The sequence below is a fragment of the Rousettus aegyptiacus genome, unplaced genomic scaffold, assembly GCF_014176215.1.
Source record: "Rousettus aegyptiacus isolate mRouAeg1 unplaced genomic scaffold, mRouAeg1.p scaffold_m13_p_1, whole genome shotgun sequence".
Lineage (NCBI taxonomy): Eukaryota > Metazoa > Chordata > Mammalia > Chiroptera > Pteropodidae > Rousettus > Rousettus aegyptiacus.
The window spans coordinates 58011887-58033587 of NW_023416284.1; the positions used below are offsets into that span (position 1 = coordinate 58011887).

A 21701-nucleotide genomic window follows, 5' to 3' on the forward strand; every position below is an offset into this window, starting at 1 on the left:
AGACCATGCTCTAGAATTCAAATAAGCCCCAATCTTATCCATGTGAGGAGAATTAGCAGAAAAAGAGGCCCAGTCAGGATAGGAATCAATGTTTGTTAATACATAGTCACATATATTATATTCATCTAATCATTCATCAAATAAGGGTCCCCAGAAAATAAATAGAAGTTCTAAAGGTAACAAAATAAAATGGAAACAGTATAGCAACTTACTAGCTGTACAATCTTAGGTCTATTACCTGCTGAGTCTGCTTCCTCATCTATTAAAATAACAATAATGGCTCCCTCCTAGAGTTCTGAAAAAAATTAACTTGTGGTAACATTAATAGCTCCTTAATAAATGTTGGTTCCTGTCTCCTCCTTCTACCAATTCCATTTATATTTAAGCATTCTCACTTACACTGACCACACTTTAGTATGTTTTCAGTTCTCACTGAAATCCTAGCCTAAAGATCATTATTTATTTGAAAATATCTACATAGTCCTCATTTTTGCCCAATCACGAAAATTTAGTTACAGTTGTCTGATTTTTATAGGAAAAATCCTGTTGTGAGACAGGTTTCCCCTGAACCTCTTTCTTCTCTCGTCCCTTCCAAGAAGCTGGTGCAATCAGTAGAGAATCAGTGTTCAATGAGGACAGAGTTTGAGTTGGAACAGTTTTGCTCCTGTTCTGGAGAAAGATGGCGGTAATGGTTGCACAACAATGTGCATATACTTAATGCCACTGAATTGCACCCTTAAAAATGGTTAAGATAGTAAATTTTATGTTAAGTTTATTTTACTAATTTTTTTTTAAATGAGCTGACATTCACCAAAGGGATAAAGCTAAATATACACTTAAATGAGAATATGAAGGAAACTGGATTTTGGGTGGTAAACACATAATACAATATACAAATGTCAAATTATAATGTACACTTGAAAATTATATAATTGTATTAACCAATGTTACCCCAATAAACTTAATTTAAAAAAAGAAATAAAAATAAATAAATAAACAAACAAACAAGCGACGTGCAAAACCATGAATATGTGAAACAATAGCACACAAGGACTCTTAGAAAAATTAATTCATGGCAGGGAAAAGAACAAGCACTGATCAGATTGGCAAGAGATTAAGAGCTAGATCAAACACTGTCTTGTACACAATTTAAAGATCAAAAATGCCTTGATGCCATGTCTAAACTTCATCTGATACTGTGGAAACAATGTGATGAGTATCTCAGAGTTTATAAATATCTCTTCAAATGCTGGCATCCCCCAGGGTTCTGCCCATGCTCCTCTTTACTTCTCAATATATATGCTCCAACTGTGTGCTCTCATGCATTAGATTCAAGGGCAATCTATACATACATGTCAGCCAAATAGATATCTCTATCTCCTGGGGGTCCTGCATATCAAATTTCTCATTAACAATTCTGCCTGGGGTCTCAACGCTCCTCAAAATTAAAATGTTTAAAATTGAATTGTTTCTCTTTCTACATCCTTTATCACTCCTATAAACATGTTTCTCACCTAAGATTTTTATATAAATAAATGACATATTGTCAAACAAGTCATCCATCCTAGGAATCATGGGAGACATTGAATTCCTAGTACCTACTGCAATGGTAGTGGGCACTCAATAAACACTTGTTGAATGACCTTGAGAGTAACGGAATGGAAGCTGAAAAATGAAGTGGAGGTTAGTGTTAGAAGGAGGAAGAAAACCAGTAAAATAATTCAGGAGATAAATGAGAAGTCCTTAAACTTAGACTAAGAAAGAAAGTGGAGTCAATCATATATTTGACAGAACTCAGCTGATTCATAATAAAGGAAGGAGGTAAAAATAACTCCTAGCTTCTAGCCTGAACATTAATGTGGATGGTTTTGCCATTAACTAGCAAAGCAAAGAGACAGAAAACAAGGTTTAAGTGATTATAATTGTATGTACTTTTCTATGAGCATATAGTTTCCCTTTTAAAAATGAAGCTACTTAAAGAGAGGAAAGTTTACTCATGTTTGTATCTCTAGCTTCTAATACAATATAGGCCAGAATGTATGATTAGATTTAGTCTTTGTGGGTTGGCGGTAATTGATATCCTTAGCAGAAGAAAGGAGAAAAACCCAGCAAGAGAAACATGATTAGGGGAGAAGATAATTCAACTTTAAGTCATATTGAATTTAAAGTGCCATCAAGACATTCATCCAATCATTCGTTTAGCTACTTCCTCACCAGCCAGCTCATCACTGACTACATATTTATTGAGCCCCTATTATACAAGAAGCACCCAGTGTACATGAGCAGCAGAGAGCTGCCAGCAAGACTAGAGCTCCAGAGTGGGACAGTGCTATGAAGAGAAAGCCCAATCTATACCCCGCTTTATACAGGTATAGATTTGAGACTCCAGTGTCTGACTCATAAAAGATACCACAAAAGTAAATGAGATTAATATAGAAGAAAAGAGGGCTGAGGCAAGATACAGTGAAAAAATGATAAGTAAGGGGAAGAAAGTAAATAAAATCATAGGACAAAGAGGAATGCTCAAAGTTAAGTGAACTCAGAGAACAGAATGTCAAAGAGGGCCAGTAAGGATAAATTTTCAAGGGCAGGGTAGCATTAAATGCTGCAAACACTGTATACCTGTAGCCAGAGAACCGGTTCTAAACAAGGGCCAGATTATCTAATCAAATCTAATCTAATCTAACCTAATTAACAAACAGAGTATTTCACACCCATAGGACTCATGGGACTATGACTACCTTTTCTAGACTCTATTTTAATGATTCTATACAGCACTTAAGGAGAGAAAAAGATTCTTCTTATCAACCCATGAATATACCCACTAAACAGGATTGGATTTCCTTTTTATTATCAAAAAACACTTTTTTACATATTATATCTTACTATTTGTTATTATCTTGACTCATCATTATTCTTTTAATTGTTTTGCATATAGCTCCATTTGTATTCTCTTATCTCTGAAGACCCTAAGCCTAATGTTTCAGAAAATTATTTTAATTTGAACTCAAATTATATTGTGCCTCCAAGTATGTAGTGGATCAATTCTGACCTCTCAGTATGAGGTTGGTATTCCTGGGGGTTGTGATGGAATACCCTGAGCAATCCACATTCTTCTGGATTTTCTTGAGACTAAAAGTACATATTTACAAAATAAACTTTGAGCTATATATATGGAGCCATACTACAATTAAAGCATTGTATTAAGAATTGTGTAGAATACTAAAGCATGTAATCCTTGACTCCAGGGAGCTTAAATCAAATTGAAAAGAAAAATAACCATGTCCAAGTAAAACAGCACAGAGCATAAGAGAGTAAACAAAGTGATAAGCTATGGGGGAAAAAAAAAGTTACAAGAGTCTGATTGAAATGAGTGAATAGGGAATTTCTGGAATCACAGAAATTCATATGTAAAACCGTACATATGAAAATTTATATGTACATATGAAATTCATATGTAAAACCATACATATGAAAATTAACCCAATAATATGTAATAAAGAGGCAAAAATTTTCCTATTCTTGGTTCTGCTTATGTTCCCTTGATGTATCCCATCCCATACCTAGCCACATTGAAATACAGGTCTATCACATATATGCCCATGGTCTCCACGTGGTTAGAGAGAAAAAGCACATCTATAACATAAGCTTTATTAGTATATGCTCAAAGTGTCAAAAATTGTGTTAAATTCTCTTAGTAGAACAATGCTAAGAAAAATAAGAAAGATGAATTCTAACTCTCCCTTATTTTGAAGTATAGAAATTCCTCACTGTTTAAATGTATATATCTCACTCTTAAGAAGACCAACATCCATAGATAAGGTTCTGAATTGGCACCATCATTGGCAAAGTCAAAAGACATGTGGAAAAAAAAAAAAAAAAAGCAAGGCCTACTTATACAAGAGACAAGAGAACATAAATGGGGCTATATGCAAAACAATTAAAAGAATAATGATGAGTCAAGATCATAACAAATAGTAAAATATAATATGTAAAAAAGTGGAGTTTTTTAATAATAAAAAGGAAATCCAATCCTGTTTAGTGGGTATATTCATGGGTTGATAAGAAGAATCTTTTTCCCTCCTTAAGTGCTGTATAGAATCATTAAAATAGAGTCTAGAAAAGGTAGTCATAGTCCCATGAGTCCTATGGGTGTGAAATACTCTGTTTGTTAATTAGGTTAGATTAGATTAGATTTGATTAGATAATCTAGCCCTTATTTAGAACTGGTTTACTGGCTACAGGTGTACAGTGTTTGCAGCATTTAATGCTACCCTGTTCTTGAAAATTTATCCTTACTGGCCTTCTTTGACATTCTGTTCTCTGAGTTCACTTAATTTTGAGCATTTATTTACTATTTTTTAATAGTAAATTAAAAAAAAAATTGTATAGCCATATTGTTTAAATAACCCCAAATACTTGATGTACTTGTTTAAGCTAAATAAATAAAAATTTCCCATTCCACATCTCTTTCCTTTCTATTCCTTTCTTTTAACATAATTGAAATATCAGTAGAATTTAGGTAAATCATTCTTTTATCAGGCAAATAAAGGAGCCATTATGAAAATTTCTGAATAAATTTTTATGTTGATCTCTTTTTTTAATGGTGCTTTCCATATAAAGCTACTCTTCAATCAGGCATCTGCTAAATGCTTGGAAACATTTAAAATAAATAAATTGCTTGGAAACATCTCACAACTTTTCTAGAGCTCTTAAAATAACAATTAGAATCCACTGAAATAATAAAATCGCCAATCTTAAATGACCTCAGAGGTCCTTTAATCTAACTCCCTAAATGCTTCTGCACACTTATTATGGCAGACAACTCACTACTTCATTGACCAGTTCAGTTAAACCCTAACAATTTTTTTCACAATGAGCTAAAAGCTTTCCCATGTAACAGCATTCTGACTGTCTGCCATTCATGATCATGAACACTGAAACCTACAATCCCTCTTCTGGGTTTATATCCGAAGGAGTCAAAGTTAGGATTCAAAGAGACATCTGCACTCCCATGTTCATTGCAGCATTATTCACAACAGCCAAGCCATGAAAGCAATCTGCATGTTCATCAGTGAATTAATGGAGAAAGGCAATGTAGTACATACCTACAATAGAGTGTTTTAAGCCTTAAAAAAGAAGAAAATCCTGCCCATGGATTTCAATGGGAAGGTTACCTCTCAACTATACTCTCTCTCTTTTCTGTTTACCCAGGTAGCATGATCTAGTGGCAAGACCACTGGACAGAAAGGTAAGAGAGCCATGTTTGAGTTTTTTTACTTCCTGAATGACTTCTCTGCTTTAGTTTCTTCTTGTAAGGTGAGGAAGGTAATCTAGAGGGCTTCCTAAAGTATCCACCAATTAAACTTCATACTCAATGTTAAATAATTATACCAATATTGTAATTTAAACATATTTACTTTAGGTTCAGAGCAATAAATAAGAAGATAGAAAAACAGTGTGCTAGAAAAAAGGAAAAACTAAGTGCGTTTGAAAAATGAGATCAAGAAATTCAGACTATAAAATACCAAAAATTACAAGTCAATCCCATGTATAAATGATTGTTCTATATCAAATGTGGTGAAAAAATTTCAAAAGATGTAGGAAACACTTCACCTGATGTTTAGCAGCTTCAGTGCATTTAGTAGCACTCCCCTTTTTACATCATAGTCAATCTTCTGGTCAGTTCCAAAGCTTGGAGCTCGATTGATCTAAAATTTACAAAGAAAACAATGAGAGTTGCCAAATGTTGGTAGGCCAATAAACATTCAATACATATTTGTTAATCTAATGTGGGATCCCTAACCAGTAGTAAGACTCTACGATAAATCTCTAAGCTCCATATGGTGGACAGCCCAGTTACTACTGCCATGGCTCTCTTCCCCATCACCCTAAGTCAGGGTGTTGCAAGGAACTGACTGTTATCATAGCTCCCTTCCCCCTGCTGCCTTGGCTCTGATCCTCAGTCAGTATACGTGCCCCCTTCGTCCTCTCCACTGTCCCCAGCCCATTACCCCATCGACTCTAAGTTGTAAGTTTAGAGAAGTATTATTATTGTCCTGAATAATAAGCAGAATAACAACAATAATAATAATAACAAAAATAATACACGAAAAGTAATGCATGTTACTAATATAGTAATAATTATAGGCATGTATGGGTTTAGAATACAGAAACAATCAGTGCCCTCTTTTCACTTGTTTAGTTCTTCTGAATAAACTGGTCTATTGCTACCTAAAAAATAAATTTTGCTTCTTTCTACATGAATCAAACAGGAATTCATCAGTTTCCATTTCCAAAGGCATTGCCTATATTATTGAGAAGATACCATTAAGGGTAGCTGCAGACTAAACTCTACAAGCTTTTCTAACTGTTAACGACTCATGGGAATAAATGAGCCATTTGTGGTAGTCATACTTTCAGATACCATTGCCAGGATTTCATTAAGATAAAAAATAAGAAGTAACTATATGTACCCTGAAATCCATTAGACAGTACACTACCACTTCAAGAACTAGAGTTTTATTTCTGATTTGTTGTTGCTGAACTTTGTTATTATGAAAATGTAACAGGAATAACAGGTGTTTAATTACGTACTCCAGTAAGTCAGTTGGTTAGAACACTGCTGAGTTCAAAACTGCAGTTTAGCTTCATGAACATCAACTAACCCCACAGGATCTCAAAACACATGTATGCTATTAGTCATAAAAGAAGGTTGCCTTATACAAATTCATCACCACAAAAGAAGTGATGGCATGCATTTTACAACTGGCAGCTAAAGGAAGTACCACTTTATACTTAGGAAATCATCCAGAAATACAAATGCCACTAAATAGAAATGTGGCACAGGATTACTGCAGAAAAATTAGTGAATAGAAGCTAAACAAACCACATAAACATCTCCTGTAATCTGACTACCTAATGTATTGTTAACCACTTGATAACTGGTCTTCCAGATATTTGCTATGCATACATATTTTAATATTCATTCTACCTTCTAAATATATGTCTATATTAACGATACTATTTTGGAATCCAAGTTTTTCTCTTAACAATGTATCATAAAAATCTTTCAAGCCATCATTTTGATGGATGCATGATGATCTTTTTATAGAACTGTATTTTGATAGAGACATGCCATGCTGTATTATTCTTTGATTTCTAATTTAGAAAGTGATGAACATTTTCCTGTCTGAGTGATGTGGTCTCAAGGGAAAGGTAATTGTAAGAACATCTAGTTATTCCAGGTAAATTTGAGAAAGGGAGTTCGTTAATCTACTACTTCAAAGCTCTATGAATTTCCTCTTACAAGCACAGAGAAAGGATAAAGAAATATATTTTCTATAAAAGAAGTTTCAACCATTCCATAATGACTCAAATCTCTGGAATTTGTAATACAATTAATGATAGTTCTGCTACTACATGTAACAGGATGAAAAAGTAAACCAGACATTTAGAAACTGATGATTAAGTGGTTCACCAAAATGTTATCTATTTGTATAAAATTCCCTAGGTGTCCATTCCAAAAGTGCAGTCTGGAATTCCTCTAGGCAGACCCCTCCTCCAGGATGGCAATAAGGTCTGTTACAACACAATCTCACCCCTCTCTCTCACCTACGTCAGGTTTTTCATAATCTCACCTCTCTCTTTTACCTATCAGATTCTCCCCCCTACTATCATAGAAAATAAATTGGTATGTGAAGAAATACACCAATTTTGAACTAATATGTGAAAATGTAGAAAAACTTCAGTTAACATTTTGGATTTTTTTAAGTTTCATGAGAAAGGAAAAGAAAAAAAAAATAACAGAAAAACCATAAATGTCTGACAGGAGAAACTCTGAAAATTAGGGCTCCATCCAGCCAAAAATCTACTCTGGATGGCTTCTTTAATTCTTATTTCTTACCCCCAGTCTAAAATAGACAAACCCCAGAAGATGTTAGCACCTTACAGCTCAGCAGCTTATAAATACATGCAAAAAATGAAAATTATTAGAAAACAAATTAAATTAATACTATTTATTAACTATCCAAATCATAGTTGTATTGCCAAAGCAAACACCATCATTTCAGACATATATCAAAGTATCCATAATAGATTCTAAATTAGTGCCATTCCCTCTGCCCAGTAATTTCCCCCCACCCATCCCCATCTCTCCAAGCCCTCAGCTCTTACCCCACCTTCTATAGTCTTCAATACTCTGTTCGGGTATTCCCACTTCTGCAAAGATTTTTTTAACTCTCAAACACACACATGTACACAGATTAATCACTCTATTGTTTATGCTGGTTTCCTGTTCCCTATATATACTTACAATTAGTATCATAAAACACATATTCAAGTCCCTACAAGACCAAGACAAGTATTCTGCCTTATTCTTGTATTTCCATCACCTGGCACAAAGATTTATTAAAATTAATTCAAAGATATTTAAAGTTTTATCAGTATATTCATACTCCAACCAATTCCCACATTTTTCCCTAAAAAATCTTTTCTATGCTTGATAATTTCTGCACTTTGCTGCTACAAATTATTACTGGCAATTATTCCAGTGAACTGAAAGTTATCACATTATCAGAAGCACCTTCTACTTTATTCCACTTGATGGCGCCAAAAGGTTTTTTAACAACATATTAAAACCACAACACTGCAGCTGGAAATTACGAAGAAGCAAGAGCTAAGTAAGATTCTTTTAACCGTTTAAATCTAGTAAGTGTACATTATCCATAGCTTTGACTATTGTAAAGTTTTTTTTTTAATGTTTCTGATTGACCTGGAAATAATGAAAGAACGAATAGAAAAAGAAAATGTATTAATGCAAACTGCTATTTAGCTGTTGGTTATTGTAGAGTTTTTAATGGTTCTAATTGATCTGGAAATGATGAAAAAGAGAATAAAGTATGAAGAAGCCTTAATGCAAACAATGGTATTTTAAGCCTCTAAAGAAATTCAGGATTCATCCATTCAGTCAATTCAGATTTACCAAGCTAATGCAAAGCTCCAGTTAGGCAAATGCTTTTAAAAACAAGTAACTAAATATCTGGGAAGTCATTATTCGCTGCAATCCTTTCAGCCGCATATCAGGCATGTGCCCTCACTTCTTCTCCTCCCATCAAGGATGAAAGACATAAAGCAGGGGTAGAAAAGAAAACACAGCTAAGAACAGGAAAGGATGACTACAGACAAAACGGTGAACCTAAAGAAGAAAATGGCAGGCCTTAGTTAGGTGAGGGCCCATAGTGCATTGTCAAGTGCTTTCATATCTATCAATGGAGGAAGCAAAAAGATAAGTAAAATTCCTAACATTTATCTTATTTCTAGGATCCATACAGGAGCAAAATTTGAACTGACGGAACTGCATTTGATTGGAAATATAATACACATTAATTGCTCATAATAGATTAAAACACACACAAAACCATTCAAACAGGAAAAGTGTTCTTTCTTAAATATATATTTTCAGTGTTTTGATGTTACCTGTCACTCATTCAATTTGCTTTCGCAAGCCCTGATATTACAGGTATAACTGTCAACTTCTATATTATTAACAAAAAAGAGATAATCAACTTAAAATGAAAGGCAGTTCTTGTTATATCTTCTATAGCAATATGTTCCTTAAAATGTAACTAATCTAGTAAATACTAGGTGTTGAGATTATGTGCTATTTTCCTGATAGTTTCCTAAGCACAGTATTTCATGTCTATTTACTCTATAACCCCAGATCCAGGAGCTGAGAGGGAACTGATAAACAGGGTAATACTGGACCACATGACTTCTAATGTTTTTCTGGACTTAAATATAAATACGACTAGAAGGAAAGTTATAAAAATATTAAACAGAAATCATTTTTATTTCTCCTTTATATTATTCTATATTTTCCCAATATTAAGTGGCTTGTTATAAATACAAAAAAATGATGACAATTCTGCCTATGTTAGGGACTGGCGGCAACCTCAAAGGCACACGGTTGACACGCTGGACGTGAGGGAAGCCCCTGGTGCACAGTGTGGCCATAAAGGCGAATTCATACACCCTGGGGTGTTAGGTATTGAATAGTGATTGATAAACCTTATAAGCCTCTCTCTCTTGGACAGTATGAAAGGGAGACAATGATAAAGATTGGGAGGTGTGGTCCTGAAGCCCAGGCACCCACAGAGAGAGAAAAAAGGCAACACCTAGACGTCAGGAAATGGTAGAAGCTACGAGGCTCAGAAAATACTGGAGACTATAGATCAGAAATCAGTAAAAGCAGATCCACACATATATCCAAAATTCCTGACCTAGAAATTTAATACTAATTTGAGAAAAGTAACATCAAACACATATTGATCCATTCTTGGAACTGTTCTACTCACTGTATTTTCATTCTCTTCCTCCCACAAACTCCATTCAGGCCTCTTTCTGTTTGGTTAATAAGACAATTATGACAAGGGCACATTTAAAAAGCATTTGTTTTAATACAGAAGAACAGTGATAATTTCTCTTCCCTTTTAAATAAATGTCTTACCTCCAGAAGCCATGGCTTTAGTTTTCTGTCCAACAAAATATCAAACCCCAGGACTTCGAAGCAGACACTTTCACTTCCTGGAGGTTGACCAGGTCTGCACATTCGATATGCATGCAGGACATGAGGTTCTGCTACAATCAGGGTCTTAACAACCAATTCCTACAAGTATAGTGATTAAAAAAAAAAAAATGGTGAAAATGCCTTATTTCCTTGTATCTCATTTACATATGTGGAAATAAGGCCTGAACTTACAAGGCAGATCCTGGCCAAGTTCACAAAGCTCTACAGCATTGAACCCCTGCCACTGCTCTGACTTTATTTCTTCCAACTCTCCCCTGCCCACTGTGCTCCAGCTTTGCTCGCCTTGCCAGGGCCCCTCTTCCCTGAACACTCTTCCCGATATCGCCATGTCTGGCTCCCTGATATCCAGAGAGGCCTTCCCTGACTCCAGAGCCACCCGCCCATCACTCCTTACTTCATCACTATACAGCAGAGAATCAGCTGATCTTTTCCTTTTTTTTTTTTTTTTTTTTTGTTAGAGCAGGCGCCCTGCCCTTTCTGTCTTATTGACAATCCCATTCAAGTACCTACAATTGTGCCTGGCATTCAGTAGATGCTCAAAAACATAGGTGAACAAAATAAGTAAAATCAAAATTGTTAAATGTGGCTTCCATTTATTAAATAAGTAAGGTTAGGATCATATGTAAGACTTCTTAGAAACCATACAGAAGGATTTAGGAGTGGCAGGGAAGAAAAATTCTAAGGAGAATTTCACAAATAACATTGTAGAACCTCCACTTAAAGGCTAAAAAAGCTAGGAGAGTTGAGTTTCTTGGTGCAGTGATGATTTTGTAGTTCATAAGGTATACCTGAGATGAAAGTACTACCAATTAAAGAACTAATTATCTTTTTCTGTGAGGACACATAATACTATTAGGGTAAATTACTAATGCTAATGAAACAAAAAGTTCTTTACTGAAGTTTGAGAACAAGCTATGGATTGTTGAAAAGCTGTCTCAATAGTTTCTAGAAGTATAGGCAACATAGCACAGTAGTTAAGAATATGGCTAAAATCAGACTTTCTGGGTTTATTCCTGGCTTTGCTACTAACTAGATGTGCAACCGCAGGTATGTTGCTTAAACTTTGTCTCATTTTTCCCAAATGTAAACTGTCAATGGTAATATTTGCTGCAAAAGACTGATGTTAGGACAAAATGAGACTGTGTAAAACTCTTAGTGTAGTGCCTAGAACAGAGGAAACCTTCAATGAGAGTTAGTAACTTTATGACTATTGTTATAGTTTTGCAATCATTCCTCCAGAAGAAGTTCATCTCATAGGTCAGATACAAACATTCCATTAACTGGTGGGAGCAATATTTATTATATAGGAGCAAAAACGCAAGGCAGATATTAACCTCACTGTTATCCAGAATCCCAAGGCAGATGATATTTGGAGATGTAACAGAGATGCCATAGGATACAATTTTCTGTTCTTGGAAAATTGTATTCAGAATAACAAAATATATAAAGATGTAAGACAAAAAGTCACTTCATATAAATCTTTGGAGATATTACTAAAACCACTGAGGGCATGAAGGAAAAAAAAAGTTAAAACCTTGGCTAATAAGTGTCTTGTGAAACGAGACAGCCAGGGGGAAAATAGTGAATGTTAATTAATAGCCCCTGATTACTAATCTATGTTTTTCCTACATAAAAAACAACAACAACATGGTTTTAGGAAAGTAAAGGCAAGATTGTAGGTATATGTAAAAATCAGGAGTGATATAACCAAACATAAATCAAATTCCACTAATGTTCTGAGAATTTCCAACACAGTGACATTGATTTGAAATATGATTTGTAGATTTGTACCGAAGTATATGTAAAGCATTCAGTAGGATGGTTTTATGAATGACTATAATCATTTTAATCTTCATGGCCCGATTTTCTATTGATTCTTTATTCATTCTTGACTAGCACAAAAGCACACATATCTGTTTCATTGAAGGCATTAAATGTTAGTTTTCAAAAATAGAAAGCTACTTTTTAGAAAAAGGTTATCCCCAAAAAAGAGGTCATTGAAAAAAGTCCTAAAATAAATTCATGAAATTTGTAAACTATGACATTAAGATAAAAATTTACTGCAGATTGCCTTCTCCACCTCCTTCTGTCATTCTTTTTTTATATTATTCCATTGATTCACCTGAAACAGATAACTTTATAAAGTATAAGTAAGTCTTAAGAAAAACAAATGTTTAGCTACAAAAAAGCAGTCTGACAAGATAAATGTGAGAAATGTACTTTGAAAAGTTAATAATTTATTAAGTGTTAAATAATTGTTTGCTTATAGATTATTAATATACATTCTAACTAAAGTTAACAAGTTAGTGGGCATTTAACCAAATTCAGATGACAAACATTTTTTATGGAGCCCATATATTTTTAAAAATTTTGAATGTGTTGACAATATTTATAAATCAGGAAGTTTATGGCTTCTATTGACATATGAGAAGGATGAATCACACTGGGCCCACAATACCATGTGGTACCAATAAGCTAGTGCTGAGCGGTGTCCATGCCCTTCAGACCTCGTATGCTCTTCAAAAGACCACAGTTCCCAGCATACCCTATTTGCTTCTCTCCAGACTCCTTTACTCTTTACTTGTCTGATACCCAAGAACTCTTGGGTTTACATTCTGGGATATTAAAATTAAGATGTAAAAAAAAAAAAAAAAAAATCAAGCAATAAAACAATCAATAAAAGGAAAATATAATGATGCTAGTTTTTCTTTCTGATTTTCTCATGAGAAGAAAGTTCAACCAACTATGAACTTTCATATCTGTTTTCCATGATAGATATATTAAATTATATATAATTTGTCCACAAAGAAATGCCATATTAAATTATATAGCCTTAAACAGGTTAAGTACTTTTAATAGACGCACTCTTCTAATTTTGAATATCATGTTAATACTCCTGCTAAGATTAATAAAGGGTCTATTTCACCAAGGTTATCTTCTCATATCTGTTTCCTTTATTTATTCCCTTTAATTTTATCATTTGGAGTTTCATCCACTGCCATGGCATTAAATATCAACTGCATACCAAACATGCTTTTAACTGCCTGCTCGATCTTTCTACCTGAGACAGCATTTCAGGTTCAACATATCCAAAGTAGAACTCACCACCATAACCTCATGGACTTTTACGTGTTCAGGTGTCAATGCCTCCAGGAAGTTCTCCTCTTATCCCCACCCACCCAAAGCCACTATCTGTGGGGCTTCCCGATATCCCCACAGACTTCAATGAATGCTTCTGCTGCTGTACTTCCTATGCTGCTTTTCATTAACAAGTGTGTTTGTGGGAGTTTCCTACCAAACTCTAAGTTTTTTGAGAACCGGAGCTGTATCTTATAAATCTTCAAATTATAAGCAAGAGATAGGCATATATTATGGGTTTAATAAGTGTGAACTGAATGAATGAACAAACGAATAAATGAGAAGAACTCTTCCTTTGTCTGCAAAACTAAGCTCTGCATCTTCTCAAAATAAATTCCTTTCTACTCTATTTCCGAGAATACCACATCCATTCTTCTTGTAATTCCTCCTTAAAACTGCAGAGGAATCTGTGAATATAGTTCTTCCCCCATTCTGGACATTTGGTTAATCCCAATTTTTACCTCATTGTTATCTATTTAATTGTGGTTCGATTCAGCCTTTTTTTTTTTTTTTTTCCATTTAAATTACTCTCAAGTGCCCTCCCCTACCTACTTTTGGGCTTCACTCTAACCCACCTTATACCTGTTTTCAGATTTATCTTTTAAATTGATATAATCTTTGGCCTTATTACTCTCTTACCTTAACAACTGGAAAGAATGAATCCTTACTGCCTACCAAATTAAGCTTCGATTTTCAGACCTGAAATTTTGGCACGTATCCTTTCAGCCATAAGTCCCCATGAAGTTCCCACAAACACGGTACGTGCAAACCTGGACCACTACTCTCATACCTCCATGCCTTTACTTATGCTTTTGTCTCCACCTAGAATTCCCTCTCCCCCATTGCTAGCAGTGAAAATACTACTTATCTATGAAGATCCATCACAAATTCCACTTCCTTCAAGAAAACACTCGTTATCTGCCCAATCTAATGTAATCTGCTCTTTATTTAAAATGCTTGATGATCCTTTGAATTAATCTGAAGAAAGAAGTTATAATTGTGGAATAGTATAATCTTACTGAAATATCACTCCAAAACTTAGCAACATCATGCTGATTTGCTTGTAGGAATTCTGTAAACCATTTGATGGAACGTTTGCTGCCTTTGTTCTCAGTTTCATCCCTTTCAAAACGCTCATTGTGTTTGTTCACAGAGTAGTTTGTCAGATGCATGTATAACTGGGTCTGTAACAAGTAAGAACCAAAGTTGTTATCACCTATGAGCCTCTAGAATCATGAAGTTTCACAGAAAAGAAAGCATCCAAAGAGGAAAGACAATTTTAAAGTTTAAAATATACAGACTGACAATTTCATGATTACTTAGACACTATTCAGATTAAACGGAATGCACATTTCCCTTAAAAAGATTGTGAATGTAGTCATCTAAAGAGTTACTTTATATATCATTCAAAATATCTACTATAAAAGTATTAAAATAAAAATAATATGGAATTAATGAAAATGTGAAATTATATATTGCTAAGCAAGAAAAATGCTCACTTGTTTTTGTTCATTTGTTCGTTTTTAATGTTTTTAGTCACAGTTTTCGCCCAAATTTATTTTGGGAAAGGAATTTTCTGAGGCAACATCTATGTATTTTCAAAAACAAAAACAAAAAAAAATGAAAGCTGCAGTAAGTAGCATGAATCAAGAGGCAGGGACTACCAAACACTGCCTCTGTCCTCACATATTGACTCGGAGGTCACTTTAACTCATTAACAAGACAGAGTGCACTTAACAGACAGAAGCTGCACACAATACTGTACAGTCTAAAGGATTAAGAGTACATTTACAGTGCTTCACATTGGGGCTTTTATGTCTCAGTCTCTTTACATTCTTATGTTTGTTGATATTGTTATCCTCAAACTTAAAAAAAAATTTAAACTTCCCATAATTGTTAATTAGTACACATCTAATGGCTCCTTATCAATCTAGCACAAACATTCATCAAGTCTATAAATCCTATCCTCATGATCCCACTTGTAGACATTACTTTAGATAAAAATGTTGCATCACAACGAATATATACTTCATGATTTCCTAATAACAAAGTATATTCATATCATATTTTATTTTTACTACGGCTACTTAGGTCTACATTCTTAAAATCCTTGAAGCAAATATGCAGAACTCCTCATTTGAAATTACATGTAATTTACCAACCTATATGTCTACCACTAATTAAGAACTTATTTTTTCATTCATTAAACAATATTTAAGGAACCCCAGAAATTTGTGCTGAACACTGTGGATACAAAGATGAACAAGACAGATACAGTCTCCTACCTTCATGAAACTTGGAAAAAGCTTTAAATTAAGTGCTATTTCAAAGAAAGAGCATAAACCTTATACTCGTATAATTTTAAATATTTGATCTTAAAAAAAACCAAAATGAATCAAAATATAACATTTTCTTGTTTCCAAAATATAAATCTATTTTTTTTTTTTAAGTTTAAAGTTGATTGAAAAGAAAGTTTTTGAGGATCTCTTCATTTGGCAAGAATTTCTAAAAATAAATAATAATAGCTAATAAAAACTAGCTATCCTAGTGAAAAGCTGAATGAGAAATACAACTTTGCATTTTTCTTAAAACATTATCTTTGTAAGTAGGATTGGAATTTCCAGTTTCACATCTACCTTGACAAAAATCCCCTTCTAAAACAGTTCATTGCCAGCTGGATGACTGCTTTAAGCAGAAGTGATGGCAGCTATGAACCAAACGGCAAATTGCAAGGGATGAAAAGGATAAAATATACTCCACCCTATTTTTAAGTATATAGGCTAAATATAATGAATTGGGATACACTAACCTTTTCAAGGACTGGCCGATGACGACACTGAGAGTAAGACATAAATGTTTGTTATATTTCAATGTCTGAAATCCTCTCATGATCTTCTTATATTTAGTTTATCAATATTTAATTGCTATAAAAATACACGGCTCATTACAAAATGCATGCTCACTATTTAAAAAATTGGGACTAGAAAGAAAACATATGCAGCTGTCTGCCATCCAAAAAGAACCAATGAGAGCACTTCGGTTTATTTTTTTCAGACTTTTATCTTAAACTTACTTTCTAAATAAGGTAAATGCTCTTACTTTAGAGATAAAATTTTGTTTTTCATTTCTTTATTTTTTCATATATTAATCTAGGAATTTGATTATGGAATTTTAGAGCTATATGAGGAACACTGATATTTATGTTGAAGAACATTGTTTTTTATACATGTAAAAACCAAAGCTAGGATATTACATGATTCAAGAGCACTTGGCAAAATGAAACCTATAAGCCACATTTCCTGACTCCCAATCTTTCATTATGATTTCCTAACACGCTATATTTAAGTAAATCACATATTTATAATTTAAGGTGTTAGAATAAATCACTTTATCACCTAAATGAATTTACAAGTCTTAACCTTTCCTGTCTCTTTTCTCACCCTTTCTTCTCAAACCGTGATTACCTGCTCATCTGTATATAATCCATTCTTACCCACTCCAATTATTTAATTATAATATATGAGTTGACAAGTCCTAAATTATGCCTTCAGCTCAGCTCTCTCGTCTGCACTTCAGACCTATACTACAGATTCAAATGCTTATAGTATAGATCCATTTGGAGGCCACACAGGCATATCAAACAAAACATACCAGATTTCTGCAAAACCTTTAACAGTTTCTGTATTCCCTATCACACTGAAAGGACCCCACCCACACAACTGCGTAAGCCAATAATCTTGAATTTTACCCTTCATTTCTTTCTCCTTTTCCTTCATTCTACAAAACCAACCTGTTTGTATATTATTTCAATGTATTCCATGTTCTCATAAATATATCTTAAACTTATGTCTTTATTCCTAGTTCAGCCCTACTACTATTACTTTAAATTAAGTCATCATTCCTCTCACATCTGGTTAGACTAGAATACTCTAGTCTCTCCCATGTATCTATAGCCCCATCTCACATTCCCCACACTGTAGACCAGGTGATATTTTTAAGACACAAATCTCATTCCTTATTTCTATCTTTAAAATCTTTCAATGCTTCACCTCTTAGGTTAAATTCCAAAATCCTAGTCATGCCCTACAAGCTCTGAAAGATCTGGCCTCTAAGACTCTCCATCCTTATATCTGAATATCCACCACTTCTTAGTCTGTACTTTAGCCATATTGAATGAGTCTGCTTTCTCCAGGCATACCATACTCCCTTTTACCTCTGAGCCATTCTTCTCCCTGGAGTTGCACCCCACCCCACCCCACCCCCAACCCCAACCTAGTTAACTCCTCATTACTCAGATTTAATTTTATAAACTCCCTCTCTAACCTTCATCTCCAACTGAGTTAGATGCCCTTGCTGTGTACTGCATAGCATTACATAGGTTTTCAGTTTCTTAGGCCATTACACTTACCATCAGGTATCATGATCGATTATTTTATTTTCTGCCTTCCTACTAGACTGTCACTTTTGTCAGGTCAAATACTATATTTGTCTTGGTCACTGTTTTTCCAAAACCAGCACAATGCCTACAATGCACTAGAGTTCAAACATTACTTGGTGACTGGATATATTCATACTTTATGACCTTTAAAGAGATGATTCTTTTATCTTCCTTTCCTGTAAAAACTTTGCCAGTTCCTTATTCTTCTTTTGCCAGGTTTACAATGTTTTCGAGTTAATTTATGGTAAGTCACTTTTCATTTGAAAATGTGACCACTCTTAATGGAGTTAATTAAGTGCATAATATTGGAGAACAATAACCAGGCCTTTGACAAAATGAGAAAAAATACTTAATTGTAATTTTTACCATGATCAGTAAATCCAAAAACAGGGCTAGAAGTTAACTAAACTTTTAAATTTAGTTAATGATAAATTAATAAATACAGATAATAAATTACAGTTTGTCTTTAAGAAACTATACAGTTTCTAAGTTTCATGATAAATTATGAAAATAAATTACAGTTTGACCTTCATCAACTCTAAATTACAGTTATGACTGTCATCAATATATTATGGCTGCACAAAGGAAATCTTAATAGAAAAATACAAGTGTGCTCTAAAACACATTTCTGTATGGGGCCACTGTATACTTATGTGTGCTTTGAAATCCATCCTTGTGCTCACAGCACCCAAAGGGGGTGATCTTTCCTAACTAGCCTTCCTGAAGCAGAAACCTTTTAGTCCTAATTTTCACAAAGCTGTCTATAAATTAGAAGTAGTCTTCTTTGTGCATACAATTCTTCTAGATTATAAAAACCTGAGAGGAGGGGCTCTCATTCATATACCTTTATAAACCATGAGTACTTTAAAAAGTACATGATGAACAAATGAATAAAATCATAGATTCTGTCTGGTATCACTTACCAAATTGGACTCATTAGGAGGAATGTATTTCTCTGTTCCCATTCGCACAAGTCCATCATGGTAGAGAAATATCTTTAGTGGATCACATGATGTTACCAGAATATAAACTCGTAAATCAAATTTGTAACCTTCCATTAGGAAAGGCTTTTCAATGTATTCTTGAACAATCAAATGATCCTGAGATGGAAGTTTGTCCCCATTTCTTATCAAAGAAATCCTAAGTTTAAAGAAAAGAATTAAAAGAATACTTTGATTTGGAGTCAAGATGTTTACAAGATTATACATAATACTCAAGAGGAAAATGGCAGCATAAGTAACTCCAAAGGCTGTCCCTCCACAAAAGCAATAAATGGAAAAAAATAAATAAAATGTCAGAATCAACTATTTTGAAATCCTGGAAATTAACCAAAAGCTAGTAACAACCAAGGAACATGTAATAAAAAATAAATAAATAAAAGTTGAATTTGTATAAAAGTGCTCTGTGGCATTTTACTTTATTCTTGTCCCACCCCACAAATCCCCGTTCAGAAGTGTCTTTATTCCCAGTACAGGTTCTGGTTCTAGAAGGACCAACAGAGACCTTATTCTTGTGGTGGGTGGCTGCTGTTGTTTTTAACCTGTCCAGTGGTTCACTGGAGGACCTCAAAGAACTTGCTTTACCTTGCTTAACTGGGAACTCTCCAGGTGCTGAGGCAGCTACTTGGGGAGGCAATTGTGGAAAACATTTAAAGACAAATGCGTTAGTCCTTGCTGCCTAATGCAACAAATAAGAGTTGGGGGAAAACAACAGACTGACTAAAAAGATTGGGAAGAAAGACAGGAATGAGAATGTTTTGGTAAGAGTTTTAAAAATTGCTGACATATTTTTAGCATCTAGAAGGCCATGTGCATGCCCAGAGTTAGGAACATGCTAAGCAAAGACCTAAGAAGACCCTAAGCATTTCCCCTGACACAAGTAAGAAGTAAAGGCTAAGGCAGATCTGTAAACTGCCTAGCTGAGTGCTGAAGGCATGCTCAAACACACATACACACACACACACGCACACACGCACGCACGTGTGCGCACACACACGCATAACTCATCTGCAAGGATTAGGAATTGTTTTTGTTCCAAGTGTTTAAAAAAAATTACTATCTGACCACTGACCTAAGAGAACAGGAACTTCAGTGGCTACACACAATAAAGAATATAGATTTTATAAAATTATTTCAGAAAAGCCACTAAACAAATCAATAACTACCATAAGCAACAACAGCGACCCAAAAAACCTGTAGAAGGGAAAGAAGCTGATTTCCAAAGTTGCTACATTATAATATTCAAAATGTCCAGTTTTTCAACAAAAATTTATGAGCATGCAAAAAAAACCCAATGAAGGATGGAGGGGAAGGAGGAGGAGGAGAAGAGGGAGGGAAGAGGGGAAGAGGAGGAGGGGGAAAAAGAGGGGGAGGAGGAGAATGTATGTCCCATATATAGGAAAATCATCAATTAATAAAAATTGTCTCTGAGGAAACCCAGAAATGGGGCTTACCAGGCAATCAATTATGTAATCAACTATTTTAAATCTGTTCAAAGAGCTAAAGGATACCGTATACAAAGAACTGAAAGAAACCATGAGGATGCTATCTCATCACACAGAGAATATCAACAGAGATAGAAATTATTTTTAAAAACTGGACAGGGGAGAATTCGAACAGAAATCCAGAAGTTGAAAGAATAACTGAAACAACAACAACAACAAAAAAAATTAGAGTAACTAAACGGAAGATTTAGAGAGGCAGAAAATAATAAGAAAACTTGAAGATAGGTCAGTTAAGATTAACTAGTCTGAGGAACAGATAATGAAGAAAAATAATCAGAGCTAAGAATCCAGTGGGACATCATGAAGAATACTAACATACACATAATGGGAGTCCCAAAAGGAGAGATGAGGAAGAAAGGAGCAGAATGAGTATTTGAAAAATTCATGGATGAAAACTTCTAAATTTGATGAAAAATATTAACCTACATACCAAAAAACACAATGAATTCCAAGGAGGATAAATCAAAGAGATCCAAACTAAGACACATAATAAAACTCTCAAAATCCAAGACAAAGAGAATCTTGAATGTAGCAAGACTGAAGCTACCCATCATGCCAAGGGATCCTCAATAAGATAAACAGCAGATTTCACATCAGAAACGATGGAAATCGGAAGACAGTGAGATGACATATTCAACAAGATGACAGAAAAAGGAAAAAAAAAACTGTTAACCAAGAATTCTATATCTAACAAAACTATTCAAAATTAAAGGAGAAATTAAGACATTCCCAGGTAAACAAAAACTGAGAGCATTTGTGGCTAGATTACCTGGACTACAAGAAATGCTAAAGAGAATCCTTCAAAGGACACCAAACAATAACTAAAATCCACACAAAGAAATAAAAAACACTTTTATAGGTGACTATATGGGTAAATATGAAAGTCACCATTGTGTAGTTTAGGTTAGTAACTCCTCATTCTTTCCATGTTATTTAAAATACAACTACATAAAATAATAATTATAAACCTATGTTATTGGGCACACGAATGTATACAGATGTAATGTGTGAGAATAAAAGGAGGCAAAGCTATA

The 21701-nt window shown here is 34.2% G+C and overlaps 1 protein-coding gene across 2 annotated transcripts in view; it reads right to left on the minus strand.

Annotated features, from left to right (window-relative positions):
- The window catches only part of TTLL7 (tubulin tyrosine ligase like 7), a 121013-nt gene that overhangs the window by 51564 nt on the left and 47748 nt on the right, over positions 1–21701 (minus strand). For both annotated transcript variants that reach the window (XM_036235616.1, XM_016146098.2), the window contains exons 7-10: positions 19088–19304; positions 14746–14910; positions 10508–10666; positions 5617–5711 (exon numbers count right to left, since the gene is read on the minus strand). In XM_036235616.1, the coding sequence (XP_036091509.1) occupies positions 5617–5711; positions 10508–10666; positions 14746–14910; positions 19088–19304 (636 nt within the window). The remainder of the gene's footprint in view (positions 1–5616; positions 5712–10507; positions 10667–14745; positions 14911–19087; positions 19305–21701) is intronic.